Source organism: Peromyscus leucopus, chromosome 4 (assembly GCF_004664715.2).
Source record: "Peromyscus leucopus breed LL Stock chromosome 4, UCI_PerLeu_2.1, whole genome shotgun sequence".
NCBI classification, from domain to species: Eukaryota; Metazoa; Chordata; class Mammalia; order Rodentia; family Cricetidae; genus Peromyscus; species Peromyscus leucopus.
Window position 1 is genome coordinate 15,552,823 of NC_051066.1, and position 16,650 is coordinate 15,569,472.

The following is a 16,650-nucleotide window of genomic DNA, read 5'->3' on the forward strand; positions in this document are numbered from 1 at the left end:
AAGAGCAAAACCCTCCTTCTGTATCTCCTCATCTAGGCTTCCAGCAGAAGATGTGGCCCAGATTAGAGATGGGTTTCCCCAGCTCAGATGGTCTGGATGAAAGGTGTGCCTTAAAGATCTGGATTAGAAAGGGATCTTCCTCCTTCAAATGAAGCAAAAATCCCTCATGGATGTACACTCTATATTTGGGTTTTAGTAAATTCCAGATGTAGTCAAGTTGACACCAAGAATAATCATCATAGCCGTTAAACACTGACATTAGGTCAGGCATATCAGCCATCAGGTGTCTCCCTTTCTGTTCAATTAGGGTGGCTTCTGATGCTTTTGTCTTTCCCTCTGCACAGGAATGCAGCCTTCAGCTTTACTTTGGACATGGAAGAGCCCCTAGGTGTGTGTGGTACGGTCACTCCACAGGGTCCTGCTTGCTGTCAGTCTCACCATGATGTCCCATCCCATGGGTGCTGTTGAAGCCCTGAGCAAGAGGCTTGCCTGTAGCAATTCCCTGGGCCATGGGCCCCAGACAGAAGGCCTGGCTTGGGTTGGCTATGGCTACCCAGTTGTTGTTTGCCTGGATGGAGGCCGGGGCGATAGGGAGAATGGCACTGCCTGACGAGGATGAGTCCCCAGACATAGGGGGAAAGGGGCCTAAGTCCAGTGAGCACTTCCCCAGGGGACATCAAATAGGGTCTGCGACATGTTGGATTGTCAGGATTAAGGGCATCAGGATTAATGCCAGGAATTGCACTGGCCAGTGTGCCAGCGGTGTCAAGATGATCCCCAGCTTTTGAGATAACTCAGAAGGGTAAGGTGAGCAATAACAATGCTGTCATTACCAGGCAGAGTTCTCTTCCCTTGTGAGAAGAGGCTTACGGGAATGGCAGTGATAGACTAACCAGGCCCTGGTGAGATTCAGGGAAGACATGTCACTCTGGGACCTGGTTCAGCTGTTTTATTGATGTGAAGAGATACTATGACCACAGCAACTCTTATGAAAAAGTATTTGATTAGGGCTGGTTTACAATTTCAGAGGTTTAGTTCATTGTCATCATGGCCTGGAGCATGGCAGCAGCAGACAGACATGGTGCTAGAGAAGGAGCTGAGAGTTCTACATCCCGTCCAAAGGCAGTAGGAAGAGAGAGACTCTGGGCTTAGACTTCTGAGACCCTGGCTTAGACTTCTGAGACCTCAAAACCCACCACTAGTGACACATTTCCTCTAGTAAGAACACACTTTCTAATCCTTTCAGAAATGCCACTCCCTGGTAACCAAGTATTCAAATCTGTGAGCCTGTGGGTCCAATCTCATTCAGACCATCACACAGGCTGTGTAACTGTGGCTTCCTTGTTCCCAAAGGGTGGTGGCAGCACTTCACCATAGGGTTCCAGGGGCTAGTTTAGGGTGGGGTGCAGTGTTGGCACTCAGACCACTGTATGTAACCACCCTCCCATTTCCAGTGTTACTTGGAGGAACATGTTGAGGAAGGATGCCCAGGAATTCACAACAAAACAAAGTAAAAAACAAAACAAACAACAACAACAACAAAAAATGGGAGCTTGTGGGCCTAGCTTAGGAACTGGGGCCTGGAAGGTGCTGGTCATGGGTGGATTTGTGTGTTAGATTGGGTAGGTTATATTCACAGCCCTAGAAGGTGGTGGAGCCATGTCTGGAGCCTGTGAGGCAGGGTGTGTTTGTTTCAAGGCTTCTCATGCAGACTAGAAAAGGGCCTAGTGGTCTGTGTATCCTCTGAACGAGCCAAAGGTAAATGGATTAAACACAACCTTTAATCTCTGGTTCTACAGCATCATCCCCAAAGATCCTAGGTGAGAAGAGAGTGCACTCTCGCCCCCTCCCCATTCTGTGTGTGTGTGTGTGTGTGTGTGTGTGTGTGTGTGTGTGTGTGTGTGTGTGTGTGTATGTGTGTATTAGAGAAGGGTGAGCTATGTGAAACTGTAGAGGCACAATCCTGCTTGTGAGATCAGAGGCTGTGGGGGAAGGGGCCTTGTGCATCTGGTATAACAGCCTGGAATGGGCTAATGGTTTCAGGGGATAGAGACTGGGGACTTGGTAGATGGGTCTTTCTGTCTTTCATGGGCAACCATGGTGGGATGGTATGGAACAGTATGTGGGGCAAAGGGCTCCCTTCCTTAGCTGGAGCCAACCAGACACCCTGCTGAATGTTTTCCTAGCCATTGCTGTGGACAACCTTGCCAATGCCCAGGAGTTGACCAAGGTATGTAGAAACACTACCTGCAGCCTAGAAGGTGCTAGAAGGTCTGGGACTCAGTACACATTACTGGATGAAGTTATGGAGTTATAAGGAAGGCCAGCTCCTAGGTCTGGGTCCATGTGACTTCAGGGGAGTTTCCCTAAAGTCACGAACAAAGAGACATTAATGAGAGCTCTGGGTATAGAGGATTGCCACAGAAGCAAGGAGAGACATGGCCATAAAGGTAGGTACATGTGTGGACAGGCTCCCAGAGAAGCTGTGGCTTTGGAAGAAAGAATGAACAGCAGGATAGGGTGTAGGAGCACAGGAGGTACAGACTGGCCAGGACTACCCATGCCACAGAAGTACAGGGTCCTGAGACACGCTGAGCAGGTGTGTGATGAGGGTGAGGAGTATTCCCAGACAAGAAGATGTATGAGTGGACCCTAGGAAATACTCAGTTGTGAGAACCTGAAAGGGCAGTGGGAGGACACCTGTAGTGCTATCCTCAGATGTTCAGCTTGGCTGGAAGCTGGAGGAGCAGCGGTGGTTCTGTCTGTGCACATCTGTGTCACAGCAGGACAGCTTCTCTAGGCAGTACCCAGCAGGGACCATTCAATATTCATTTCTCATGTACAAGCCCAGTGGGGGACATGATTATACACATTTCTCTCTCTGGTTTCCCTCTAGAAGACATAAGCTCCTATCTGGTGACCCTCAGTCGCCTGTCCTGCTGCCCGCTAGGTAGCTAGACTGCCTGCTGTCAGCCTTAGGCTTGTGTTTTGATTCAACTTTTGGGTCCAGTATGGAGGTTGCTACCGCGTGCATTACAAATGTCGTATGTGTGTGCATGTACCATGTCTCTGTAAGGGGTGCTGTGAGTTCTCTGATGCTCAGGTTGGCACCTGTGCACTTCTCCCAAGTCTGACCTTCTCAGTCTTGTGTTTTCCTTGTTCTGGGTCTGAGGAACGCGGGTTTAGATGCTTTGAAGAGGGCCTTGCTTATGCAGTGTGGTGGCCATGAACCTCCTTTGGCTTCCACTTAGCCTTCCTCTTCTTCATGCCCCCCTAGGCTGGGCCTGAGTCCAGGACACCCCATTTGCTCTGATCCCTGGCTTCTGAGGACTCAGGAATTCTATCAGCTTGCTTATTGTCATCAGTCTGGCCAGTGTTGATGATTGCCATCCTGTTGTGGTCAGATCCCTGGTTGACATGCACCGCCCGGGGAACCCATGTATTTCCAGAGCTGTCCTTGGTGTTAGTGTTTCTGGAACCATGTGAATTTGGGATGCCAGCAACATTAGTTCCTGTGCAGGAGAACACTTGAGTCCTGATGTCTCTCTGCTAGTTCCCTTGTGGGCAAGAATAAGCTGAGGAGGCAGTGTCTCCAGGGACCTGTCTGTAAACAGAACTCTTTCTGATGGATCCTATACAGGACTCCTCCTGCCTTGGGAATTGGGACCAATGGAAGTCTGTCTGTCTGATCACATGACACTGCCTGGGTTGGGCAGGAGCCCTAGAAGGGAGGACTTAATCCATTCCATGTTAGCTTTTCATTGCTGTGACAAACACCTCGAGAAGCAGGACCCGTAGGTGGAAGATTTGATTTTGCCTCATGGTTTCAGAGCTTCCAGTCCACTGTTGCTGACTCTTCTGTCCCTAGGCCCCATGGCAAAGTCAGACATCATGGCAGAAAGTTGTGGTGGATCACAGTGGCTCTCTTATTGGTGGTTAGGGAGCAGAGATGGATAGGAAGGGGCCAGATCATGATACAGGATCCAGTGACATCCCCTGGTGACCTAGGCCTTCCAGCTAGACCTCATTTCCTAAACAAAGCATTTGATAGATGAACCTATAGGGCATATTGAATAGTGAAATGGTAATAACTTAACACTTTGATAAGTGTGTTATAGCACTAATTATGTTTCTGTGAAGTGGAAATAAATTCAAACAAATTATTCATGGGATATTTATGGCATTTAACATATACCTACCTTGGAGTGATTAGGAGGGCTCTTTCCCAGGGTGCTGTAAATCAGGACTGGTCTCCTACCTTTAAAGAGTACATGGTTGGGAGTGCTGTATGAGGAAACTAGTTATCTCTTTCCTGGGCCTGAAGCCTGAGGGTCGTCTCTTTTGTGCTCCTCAAGCAGATTAGGGTACATTTTAAGGAATGCTAGCTTTCAGGGGAGCTAAGTAGGCCTAGGCTTGGGAGTTTTAAGAAACCATGGGGGGCCCAGTAGTTAGCATGAACAGCATGGAGGTCTTCCTTCTTGGGTCATGGACTCAGCAGCGGTATTGATTCAGAGTCCTGGAGCATAGCTTGTTGGTTTCGCTTAGCGACATGGGATCAAGGTCAGAGGGTCTTTTAGCTGTTGATTCCTCTTCCTGGACAGGTAACTGGACAAACACAAGTCCCATTTCAGTGGCAAACAGCCATGTGGAGCTTCATGGAATCTGAGTGGTTCAGGCAGAGAAACTCAAAGGGGGAATATAGTCCTAGTGGGAACAGGAAGAGCTTGGCATCTTGTCCTCATTCCTGGCCTTGTGGGGTAGGCCACATTTGTTCAAGTGGTTCAGGAGCTCCTAGAAGGACACAGGGATGGAAAGAGGAACAGGTTTGCTGTGATAAACCTGAGGTTAAAAAAAAAAAATTCTGGTAGTGGGTTTGTACTGGTCTAGGGGTACTCGGGAATAAGGTCTGGCTACAGGCACAGATATGGAGTCATCACGTTGTGAAACCTGCTGGAGACGGCACAAGCTAGACAACACTGATGCAGGAATCCTGGATACTGTCACTTCTAGCCACAGACTTAGGAGGGGAGGCCTTGAAGAAGACTACAGAGAACTCATCCTGGGTCACTCTGCCCACCCAGGACCTGGATGTCTGCTCAAGGGTCTGGAGGGCAGAAGACATATACAGGGATTAGGAAGAAGAGCAGGTAGCCTCAGAGTGGCCACAGCACCTTAAGAAGACAGTCCGTTTTGTTGTTCAAACAGGATGAAGAGGAGATGGAAGAAGCAGCCAATCAGAAGCTTGCTCTTCAGAAGGCCAAAGAAGTAGCTGAAGTCAGCCCCATGTCTGCTGCCAACATCTCCATCGCCGCGTAAGGCTCCCGGGGATGGAATATGGGTGGCTTTGGGAAGCAGCAGAGCCTATGTCTTCCTCAGAACCCCTGCCTTGGCCAGGCCTGGTGAAGGCACAGCCGTCCCCTTGAACTGTGTTGAAAGGAGTCTGAGCACAGGGCTCACTTGGGCATACTTTATGGCTTTCCCCAGCCTGAACATGGGCAGAGTGTGAGGATGTGGCCTTCATGTTGGGTAGGGTTAGCTGGTCTTCTGATTCACTGGATGGTGTTTGGGTGGCCCTAGTACTCATTCCTTGGCAAAGCCCTGGCTGGGGTCAGGGGAGCAAAGAGTCAGCATGTAGATTTTACACACAATTTTCCAGAAATGTACTTTGTGAGACAGAAGGTTTTAGTGGCCTTGACAGCCCAGCCACTTCCAAAAATGTCTCTGCAAGTGCTTGGCATGGAGGCATCTGTGATGAGAAAGGGCAGGTGTACTCTGGGAAGATCCAGTCTCCCTGCCAGCTAGCTGACTGTCAGGTACAGTGACATTCATAGAGGTCTAGGGACTTGGGAGGAGTTTAGTGTGTAGGAGTCAGGACAGTTGGGCACGTGGCTTGGCCATAGGTGACTCTTTGGAGAAGTACCCTGCTGGCATTGAAGCTGCACACTCATCTTGCCACATACTTTTCATAGGCTGGGCACATGACCTTGACTTGGCACCTTGTGGTGACTTATGCCTGCACTGCTAAATTATGTGTTGGAATTGGTTGGTTGTGGATGTTGGTGTAGTGATTGAGTACGTGAGTGTGAGCGTGTGCGTGTGCGTGTGCGTGTGCGTGTGTGTGTGTGTGTGTGTGTGTGTGTGTGTGTGTACCCAAAGTGGTTCTGTTTCTTCCAAGAGGTCATCAGATAGTATTTTCAGAGCACTTGTCTCTAAGTGTAGAGAAAGCATTTGGCATGGGAATTGTCAGCCAGAAGGGCTGCAGCCCATAGGGACTGAGCTCCTGGGAACCAGCAGGCTTGGGGCGTGGCATTGGTTGCTTAGATGGCTTGTGGAGCTCAGTGGTCTACCCTGTCATTTCACTGTCTGGCTAGTTCAATTGCTGACTCAATAACTTGATCCTAAGGTTGATGAGACCTGACAGGTCCCTCCTTGTGTCTTTTATATGAGCTCTGTGAGCTGGTGGTGGTCAGTTGTAGAGAGGATGGCAGGTAAACATTTGGCATGATGAGCTCCCAGCCTCACGTAGACCTGTGGCATGAAGTGACGTTCTTTTTAGCATGTGCCTTCTCTGCTGTTCCTAGATATGAGCAGCTCCTGCTGCCTCTAGGGCTGCCATTCCTGGAGGTGTTCCTGTCTAGACTGATGCCTAGGGAAGAGAGTCCTTAGTGTAGCCCAGAAGGAACTGCCCCTACATTCCTTCCCCCACTGTCCCTGCTTGGAGACACTGTTGCAGATGTGCATCCCCAGGGACGGGCTATGTACAACAGTATATGTTAGTCTGACTTGACTAGAGATTCTGGGGAATCGGCTACGCTAGGTGAGCCCTCTCCCGTGTGTTCATGGTACCGGGTGTGAGGGCTGCTGTTTTTGGCTCTTGCCACTCATGCTAAGACCTCTGAGGGCTCAGGAGCTGTATGTGAGCTCCCTCTGGTGGTTTGCTGCCAGACTGGGGAGAATGTGGCTGTCAGAAACCTTGGCAGTCTTACAGCGGTGTCTCCTGGGATGGCGTGGGGCTGCTGAAGGACCTTCAGTATGCATGGTGAGTGAGGCCTTCTGTGCTCTGGGAAGCATGGCAGGTGGTTCCAGAATTGCTGGGGTGAGGCACAGTCCTGTGTAGCCCCCATGGAAGCTCCTAAGGAGTAGGCCACTAAGTGTGGAGTATCTTCTGTTCTCTGCTGTGACTCCTCATCTTTGCCTAGTCTTCTAGGTGTGTGTGCGCGCGTGCGCGCGCGCACACACGGAATCCCACTCATGTCTTGCATAGTCTCACGTTCACAATATTACATGTTATCACATACATTCACACATAGGCTTATGATCTCCCACTCACAAGTCACACACTCAAAAATCTCAGTCACAAGTCCTGTATTCATGCTCCCAGTCTCACACTCACAGTCACTGTCTCGGCAGAATTGTGATATACTTACATGCCTGCTCACACTGGGGCCTTTGTGAAGGTGAACTGTTTTCAGTGTACAGTGTGTAAAGGTCTCGGCCTTTAGAAAGGGACACTGGAAAGCCCCAACCATCCCTGGGAAGCCAGTGTGAAAAGAAGTGACTATAAAGAGATTTTTGCTTTCTCTGTTGTTTTTAGAAAAACTTCTCCCCATCACTTGGAAGTGGCTGCAATAGCTACATGGGAGGTGGATTGGTGACAGCCTGATTCCTTCCTGGGGTCTCTGTGACCTAGAAGCCGTGGGACTTGAATCTGGGAACTGAGGGTCTGGGAGCAAAGGCCAGGTGCTTTTGGGGAAGCTAGGTGGGGTGGGTGCCTGTAGCCTCACATGGTAAGGGTGCTCTTGCCTCCTGTATTTGCCATGTGCTCATCCAAAGCCCACAGCTTTAGGTCAGCCTGCCCGGGTCTCTAGGTGTGGGAGACTGTTGGAATTGCTATAAAGGTGGCTGTAACTCTTCCCAGACCATTCCTCCCAGGGCAGTGTGGGCCAGGCTGTGGTGATGGATGGTCTCGGAGAGAACTGTGTCTTGTCTTCTAGCCATGTAGGGTTTACTGGCTCACTTTAGCCTCACTTTTCTGCACATGTAGAATTGGTTCTCAGCTTCTCTTTAGCCCTGGTCTTGGCCAGTGCCTGTCTGGTGGATGCATCTGCAGCCTTCTGCCAGATGTGCACTGTGGCCCGCACCTGCACTGACGTGGTGCCCAAGTGCCACTTGTGTCTCAGAACGTTCTCTGGTTTTCTCACTCCTGTTTATGTTTTGTTTCTTGCATGTGCAGTTTTGTAAAGCAAACTCGAGGTACTGTATCTCGCAGCTCATCTGTCTCCAGCGTAAACTCACCGTGAGTGGTTCTGCTACGATTCTCCATCTGTGGCTCCATGATAACTATGTGCACACCTATTCCCTCCACACCTGACTGCTTCCCCCCAGTCATTTGCTTCATGGGCAGCTCCAGCCCAGCCTTTTGTGGGAGTAGTGGGCATGTTCCCTGTTGTCCCCAAGTCCTCCTCACAGGCCCAGGTCTTTCTGAGCTTGGCCCTCCTCTCCCTTCTGGTCTCTGTCCTTTTGTCTGCTGTCTGTCTGTGTGCAGTCACTCTAGTACCTTGTATGTATCTACTTCTTGGATAGGCTGGAACTCTGTAGACTCAGGTCTTCTGTGCTGATCATGAAGTCCTGTGCACAGGGGTGGCAGAGAGAGTTCTTGGTGACATTCCTTGGCTCCTCCTAGGCCCTCCTTACTTTGGGGAGATGAGTCAGTTAAACTGAGGCAGCCTTGTTTTAGTATGAACAAAGCTTCTATAGAGCTTGTAGTACATAGGCTAGGGGAATACTAAAAATCCAGGGATGAATGCTGAGGGCCTGGGAGCAGAATGGGGACCCACATTCTGTTCACAGGAGAGGATAATAAGGTAGGGAGCAGACCAAGCTGGCCTTCCTGGCGGTGACACCAGCCTGGCTAGTTGCCCTGAGTAGCTCTTCCTGGGAGATGTGCTCCTGATTCTTCCCTCAGGGATGGGGCCCGGACCTGTAAGTGACAGTCCTGTTTCCCTCCTGACTTCATCTGAGCTCCCAGGGAAGTGCTGGTGTTGTCAGCTGCCAGTGGCTCCTCATGGTAGAGAAGGAACGTTTGTAGTTGGGCCCTCTGCGTGGATGGTCGGGTCCCCTCTGTGTCTCGTGGCTGCTTTGTGTGCCTCCTTGACAGCAGCACAGAGCAGTCTGACTCTTCTCACAAGTGTGAGATGCCGCCGGATGTTGGGGCCCTGATGCCTGGTAGAGTGAGAAAGCCTCTTGAGTGCTCAGTAACTTCCATATGGCAGAAGTGAGGTATCAGTGGTACACACCGGGGATGCCTCACCCTTCCATAGCATCAGGTGACAGGCCAGCTCTGCTCAGAGACTCACAGCAGGAGCACAGACACTCAAGATTCCTTTCTGAGCCTTGAGTTGTCCAGGGTGCCTTAGCTGAGAGCCTCGCACCTTCCATATATGGCTGGATAGCGTTTAAAACTGGGACCAGGACATCCTGAGAGCAGCTCTTCCCCGGGGCTCCTTAGGGAGCCCTGTTCAGTGTGGATTCTGCCTGAGGAGTGCTGCCAGCCATATAGCAAGATAGGTCAGCAAGGAGTTTGCCTTTCAAGAGAGGATCTTGAAATGCTTCTGAAGTTGTTGAAGAGGAACAGAGTGAGCTGTCTGTCCTAGCCACAATGGGCAGAGGTCAAAGAACAGCTGTAGAGAGTGACCAGGGCAAGGGCAGGATGGCCCAGATGTGTAGAATGAGACTTGGGAATCTGTCCTGGGAGGAGCCCGTGGTCTCTATGGGTTTGTGAATCAGATAAACAGTCTGGTGTTATTAGGTCTCAGAGCAATGGACTGGGGGGCTGTAGCAGCCAGCAGAGGTGAGTGGGCAGCCCTTTGCCAGCTAGTTGGTATTGTTCTATGTTTTGAGGGGCCCCTGCAAGCTCAGTGATACCCTCTAGTCCCATGGGCAACCTGTATTCTTCTGTACTTGAGGTGGTTCCTGAGAGAGGGTCATACCTGGGGCAAGGCTAGGGCTGAGTGAGCCCAGTCCTGCCATCCCACAGAGCTGGGGCGTCAGGCCTGTGCATACCCTTGTTGTCTTCAATGCCCATCGTTCACAACAGAGAGCTGTGGTGCTGGCCCCAGCCCTGATGCTCCTTTGAGCCAGCCAGCTCTCTGCTGATGAAAGGACTCAGAAGCCAGGCCCATCTTGTGTACTGACTGGTTGAGAGGTCCAGGTAGTGACCAGACACCAACCCTCCCAGGATCTTGACGATGGGTGCATATCTTCAGGCCCTGTTCCTTTTCTAGTCTTCCAGCATTGTGCAAAGATGAGCCCTACAGGGACAAGGAAGCTCTGTGGGTAGTAGAGGGCATTCTTGGAGCAGAGATATCATGGGTGTGATGCCCCGGTGAGGACAAGTAGCAGATGCTTCTTGTTCTGTCAACCTCACCTGAGCTCCTAGGGGAGGAGGCACAGCTTCTGTTGTTCTTTATTGGCTTTCAGACTTGCCCGGGGCTGGCTCCTCACAGAGAAAGGATAAGATTTGCAGGCCTCCCACTGAACAGTCTTTCCGGTGACTGGGCCGTCCCCTGGGGCACAGTTTGCACCTGTGGTTTGAGGCAGTTGGGGGCTGGCTGAGAGCTTGCGTGTTCTTCAGGCACTTCTTTCCTCCTGCCCTGTATGCATGTGAACCTAACTCCATCAACGACTAACTCTGGACCCCAAGTAGATCATGCCCTCTTTCTAGGCTCAGTGCTCATCCTTTGAAATGGGCACAGGAAAAGCACCTCGAGGTGGTCATAAAGGCTGTATGAGGTGGGTATGGAACCCAGAGCACCGATGCTGTCGCTGTCATTGTTAGTGAACCCCCAGACAATGCCGGGGTTATCCAGAAGCCTCCAGACCGAAGGATGAGGCTGTAGCCTCAAATGAGGTCTCCACTTGGCAGAGGTGGGCCTGGGGCCACATCCTTTGCTGGCTTTATCCAGTAAAGAACCCAGAATGGACAAGAGCTCTCTGTTTAGGATGTGGGAACAGAAGATGTCTGGGCCAGTGAGATTTGAATGAAGGTGAAGCCTTTTATGGTTCAGTGAGAACTGAACTAGACTGCTGCCCACCCCTGTTGCTGGAGGATTTCTAGGGTATGTCCAACTCTCTTCTCAGTGGAGTATGAGGCTCCCGACAGAGCCAGGAGGGCACTGGTGGCTGCAAAACAGGTTTCCTCCGCTCTAGACATGACTTTGGCTCCTGGTAATTGGTTGAGCCAAATAGTGGGAGCTGCCTGAGTGCTTCAGAATGCAGCAGAAGTTCTGTTTGCTCATGACAGGGCCACCTGCTCCCTTGGGAGGTACCAAGGGTAAGTGCCTCTAGAGGTGTCCATTTGTCTAGCCCTCCTGGGCCGCCAGCTCCCAAGGCAGACTGCAGGGTGCCTCCATCGGTTCTTCTCGGTTTGCAAGATGGTCTCCCTTCCCATTTTGCCTTCCTGGCTAGCTGCCCCTTTACCTACTCATGCTGGTACCTGGCATCCTCACAGCCTTGCACCTTTCAGACTCGGGGACATTGACAGGAGGAGCTGAACTGCACCCCTACCCCCATTCTTCCCCCATCAGCAACATTGCAGGGGTCTTTAAGGCTCTGGTTACCTCTCCTTCCCTGTCCCCACATTCCTCCATCGCTTGTGTTCATCTGCGGCTTCCCTGTGAGGCAGAGATAAGTTGGATGGTGACACTCATGATAGTCTCCCCGCAGCAGGCAGCAGAATTCGGCCAAGGCGCGCTCAGTGTGGGAGCAGCGGGCCAGTCAGCTAAGGCTACAGAACCTGCGTGCCAGCTGTGAGGCACTGTACAGTGAGATGGACCCCGAGGAGCGCCTGCGTTATGCCAGCACACGCCATGTGAGGCCAGACATGAAGACACACATGGACCGGCCCCTAGTGGTGGAGCCTGGCCGGGATGGCTTGCGGGGACCTGTGGGGAACAAGTCGAAGCCCGAAGGCACGGAGGCGGCTGAAAGTGCAGACCCTCCACGCAGGCACCACCGGCACCGTGATAGGGACAAGGGCTCAACCACGGCCCCTGCTGGCGGCGGCGAACAGGACAGGACAGACTGTCCAAAGAGCGAAAACACCGAAACAACCACGACCCGGGAGGAACGTCCGCGCCCTCGTCGCAGTCACAGCAAGGATGCTGCAGGGGCTGAAGTGCAAGCACGCTGTGAGCGCAACAGGCGTCACCACCGGCGTGGCTCCCCGGAAGAGGAGGCCGCTGAACGCGAGCCCCGGCGACACCGTGCCCACCGGCATGCACAGGACTCGGGTAAAGAGGGCACCGCACCAGTGTTGGCACCCAAGGGCGAGCGACGCCCACGACATCGAGGCCCCCGCACGGGCCCCCGCGAGGCAGAGAACAGCGAGGAGCCCACACGCCGGCACCGTGCAAGGCATAAGGGGCCACCAACACTTGAACCCCCTGAGAGGGAGGCTGCAGAGAAGGAGAGCGCCGTGGCAGAAGGGGATAAGGAAACCCGAAACCACCAGCCCAAGTATGTAAGAGGCAGGGTATGGGGGAGGGGGCTAGGAGCCCTTACGCAAATAATAGAAAGGTACAGGATGATTCCGCCAGGCTGCTCCTGTTGTGTCCCCCCCCCCCCAATTTTCCCTTTGGTAAATCCCTTGTGACAACTAGTGTGTACTCAGTGACACACAGGGAGGGACAAAGGACTTAGGGAGAGACCGGAGACATTGGGAACACATTGACCTGGGAAGGAGCAGAGCACCCAGGAGAAGAGAAAATTGGGGGTACTGTAGATGAAGGGGAGGATGTTGGGAGAGGAGAAACAAGCAAGGTTGCCAGCTGAGTTTACAAAAAATGGACCAGAGGGTACTGTCCCGCCTTTTGGCTCTGACTCTTGAAGAGACCTGGAGACTGGAGGTCGAGGTTGAAGCTATGGTCTTTGTGCTTGCTGGTTGACTGCTGACCGGCAGAAACCAGGCTAGGCACAGCTGGAGGCCGTTGTTGACCATCAGTCTACAGAGCACTGCCTTCTGTGGGTAGAACTCTGTGCTGGGCCTTTCCTGGGGAGTCGGGTGGAGGATAACCCTGGCAGGGTGTCCTGAGGGAAAATGGCCTACTTTAGACTGCTTCTTTTTCCAAGCGGTTTTGATCCTCCTACAGACTATAATACCAATAGTGTCTGGCTCTGTTAAAAGCAGATGGGTCAGCTCTATACCCTCCTGTTAGACCTAATGACAATGTGTGTAGGGTAATAGGAACCATGCAAAACATGAGGAGAGGTGGTAGCCCAAGATTTACTTGCCTTGTGTAGAGAGAAACCCATAAGGAGTTTGACCTACTGCATCAGACTAATGAGCATTCTGGTTTCAGGGAACCTCACTGTGATCTGGAGGCCATTGCAGTTACAGGTGTGGGCCCTCTGCACATGCTGCCCAGCACCTGTCTCCAGAAAGTGGAAGAACAACCAGAAGATGCAGACAACCAGCGTAATGTCACCCGGATGGGCAGTCAGCCTTCAGACCCCAGCACCACTGTGCATGTCCCGGTGACCCTGACAGGCCCCCCCGGGGAGACCACTGTCGTGCCCAGTGAGTATCTTCCTGTACCAATGGCAGGCCCAGCCACCCCACTGCTGCTGCTCTCTGTCAGTGCCTGGGGACCCAGATGACTTCTCTGAATTTTCTCCTGATGGAGACCAAGTTCTTTGCTATCAGTAGCTGTCCTTTGATATCTTGGCTTTCCATTGCCCTGGAGGCAGATAGATGTTAAATATCCTTGTCCCTCCTCCTAAAAAACTGTTTTCACATTGCTGGCTTATGCCATGCTCAGGGTCAGAGTTCTGGGGACACAGTGGTAGGTGGGCACTTCCATCTTCATCTTTTGTTGCTTGCCAAAGGTGGTAAGGACTGGTGCTGGGGGTGGGTAGGTGAGGACAAGGGTCTCGGAGCTGTCCTCTGCCTAGTCATGTGCTCCTGTAGCCTTGCCCTAGACCCCGCCCCCTCGTGCGACTTGCTCTCCTCCCTTGCTCATGCCTGTGTGTATGAAACCAGAAAGGAGCATGCAGTGAGAGCATAGTGAATAAGCCATGTAGTTAGAAGGCTGACGGATGTGGTCCTCACAGACAGACATGAGAGTGAAAGAAACCATTCCAGGGAGAGAGGCAGAGCCTATGGAAGGCCAGGCAGCACTGAGCTCTGAATAGGCCGCATGAGCTACCCCATGCACACCCACCCACATGTGCGGTCAGTCACACACACTTTGTCTGGGAAGATAGAAGGGTGGAGAGGGGTGACTTTTAACTCCTTAGCCACCAGGTTCCCTGAGGAAAACTTGATCATGGCCCACTCTTGATTCACTTGCTGTGTGCACAAATGGATCTATCTTCTCTGAAGAGTAGCCTGAGAGTGAGCCCAGGGACCCCCTGGGATTTTGTCCACAGCTGGCCCATCTGTGCTGGCAGCCACAGGCCTTTTATCAGAATGTCACATACTTGGAATCATACAGCATGCATATTTTCAGGTTGTCTTAAAAAAGAAAGAAAGAAAGAAAGAAAGAAAGAAAGAAAGAAAGAAAGAAAGAAAGAAAGAAAGAAAGAAAGAAAGAAAGAAAACTTTTATCATTATACACTTAAGGAATTAATTCTATGGCTTGGTAGTTCATTTCTTACCACACTGAAGTTCCACTGTCTGGGTATATCACCATTGTCTGTGCACCTATCGAAGGATATTTCATTTACTTCCAGCTTTAGTAGTTACATGTTCAGGGTTCATGTTGTTATACTCCTGAGTGCATACCTCCTAAGCGTGATTGTGAAGTTGTATGTGGTAAGACTGTTTTAGTTTTGTATGAAACTGCCAGATGTCTTCAATGTGGCTGTGTTAGTATACATTCCCATTAGCGACCAATGAAGCTCTCTCTGCTTCACGTACTTCTGAATCTGGTGTTACCTGTGGTTTGGATTTTACTTGTTCTAATGAACTATATAGCAGAGTTTGTTTAACTTTGCAACTTCCTAGAGAGGTATGATTTTGAATATATTTCATTATGTTTACTTGACATCTGTGTATCTTCTTTGGGGAGATTTTTATTCAGGTCTTTTAATTGGTTTGTTTAATAGCTTAATTTTCAACACACACACACACACACACACACACACACACACACGGACTTACGTATTTTTATTTTATGTGTGGATGCTTTGCCTATTTTTATTTTATGTGTGCTTCCATACCTTGTGCATGCCTGGTGCTGGTGGAGTCAGAAGAGGGCTTCAGAAACCCTGTAACTGGAGTTACAGATGGCCGTATGCTGCCATGGGGGTGTGTAAGAGCAGGAAGTGCTTTTAACCACCCAACTATCTCTCCAGCACCTCTTTTTATATTTTTCACAGAGGTCTTTTATCAAATGTATTTTATATGTATTTTCTCCCAGTCTCTGGCTTGGACTTTTAGTGTCTGAATGCCTGGTATATACATATATGTTTAATTTTTCTTCCCGAGACAGGGTCTCACTATGTAGCTCAGACACTGACCTCTGTCTTTAAAGTGCCAAAATTATAAGTGTTCACTACCAATTTGGTTCTCTGTCTGGTGTTCATGATTATCCCTTTTGGGGTTAATCTGATACTTGTCACTACTGCTAGAAGAAGAAATCTAGGGTATTGATTTTAAATTTTTTATGTGTTTACTATTTATCCTGTTTTTCTGAATCCTCAAATCAAGGCATTAGTTTTCATGTTGATTCTGTTTGTTTTGTTTCCCCACTACATTATCAAAACTTCTGTGAGTCAGTTATCTCTCTTCCAAGTTTTAGATCTCTTAATCTGTCTGATAGCATTGGTGGAAACATCCAGGTTATTGGGTACCTTTGCCTTGTTTTATCTTTACTAGGCTAAAAATTCTGGCTTTAGACATATGTAGAAACATGTTTCTAGTATACATTAATTCCTATTTTAGTAAATTTTTTGCCTGCTCAAAGAGTTAAATTTTGTTAAGTCTTTAAAGCATCCATAGAGGTCATATTTTCTCTTATGCATGGAGATATATAGCAATGGATTTCAGATCTGGAACTGTCTATGCAATGTTAGACCTCAGTCAGTCATTATTTATTAGCAGATTTAGCTCATTCTATTTTTCTGGTATAAAAATAGAATGAGCTAAATCTGCTAACAAATAAAAAATGTGGTAGCCACTGATGGAGCCTAGATCCTCTGAATGGAGACTTTTGTGTAGAGTTTCACAAGATGGACAATGAATCCTGATAGGGAGACTTGGTCTCTTTCCAGAGGTTGGGGGTCAAGTAGCTGTCAGTCTTGGAGATGGCGTCAAAAGTGGCCTTGGAGAAGCTGCTAGAGTGGCAGTGTAGCCCTAGCTCAGTGACTCTCAACTTGTGGGTGGGTCTTGACCCCTTTGGGATCACATATCGGCGATCCTGCATATCAGATTATGATTCATAGCAGTAGTAAAATTCCAGTTATGAAGTAGCAAGGGAATACTGTTATGTTTAGGGATCCCCACGACATGGACTGGATTAAAGGGCTGCAGCGTTAGGAAGGTTGAGAACCACTGGCCTAGCTGGTGTGTAGCAGGCATCAATACCGCTCAGTAGCAGCAGCTTCTTGGATGGAGGAGCAGAGACGATGCCAATGGGTCTTGGGGCAGAG

The 16,650-nt window shown here is 50.2% G+C and overlaps 1 protein-coding gene across 1 annotated transcript in view; it reads left to right on the forward strand.

Moving 5' to 3' along the window:
* Window positions 1-16,650, forward strand: part of Cacna1b (calcium voltage-gated channel subunit alpha1 B) — a 161,911-nt gene that overhangs the window by 74,651 nt on the left and 70,610 nt on the right. Inside the window, exons 18-21 of the mRNA XM_028868647.2 lie at window positions 2,163-2,230; window positions 5,206-5,312; window positions 11,725-12,516; window positions 13,359-13,576. Coding sequence (XP_028724480.1) covers window positions 2,163-2,230; window positions 5,206-5,312; window positions 11,725-12,516; window positions 13,359-13,576 — 1,185 coding nt within the window. The remainder of the gene's footprint in view (window positions 1-2,162; window positions 2,231-5,205; window positions 5,313-11,724; window positions 12,517-13,358; window positions 13,577-16,650) is intronic.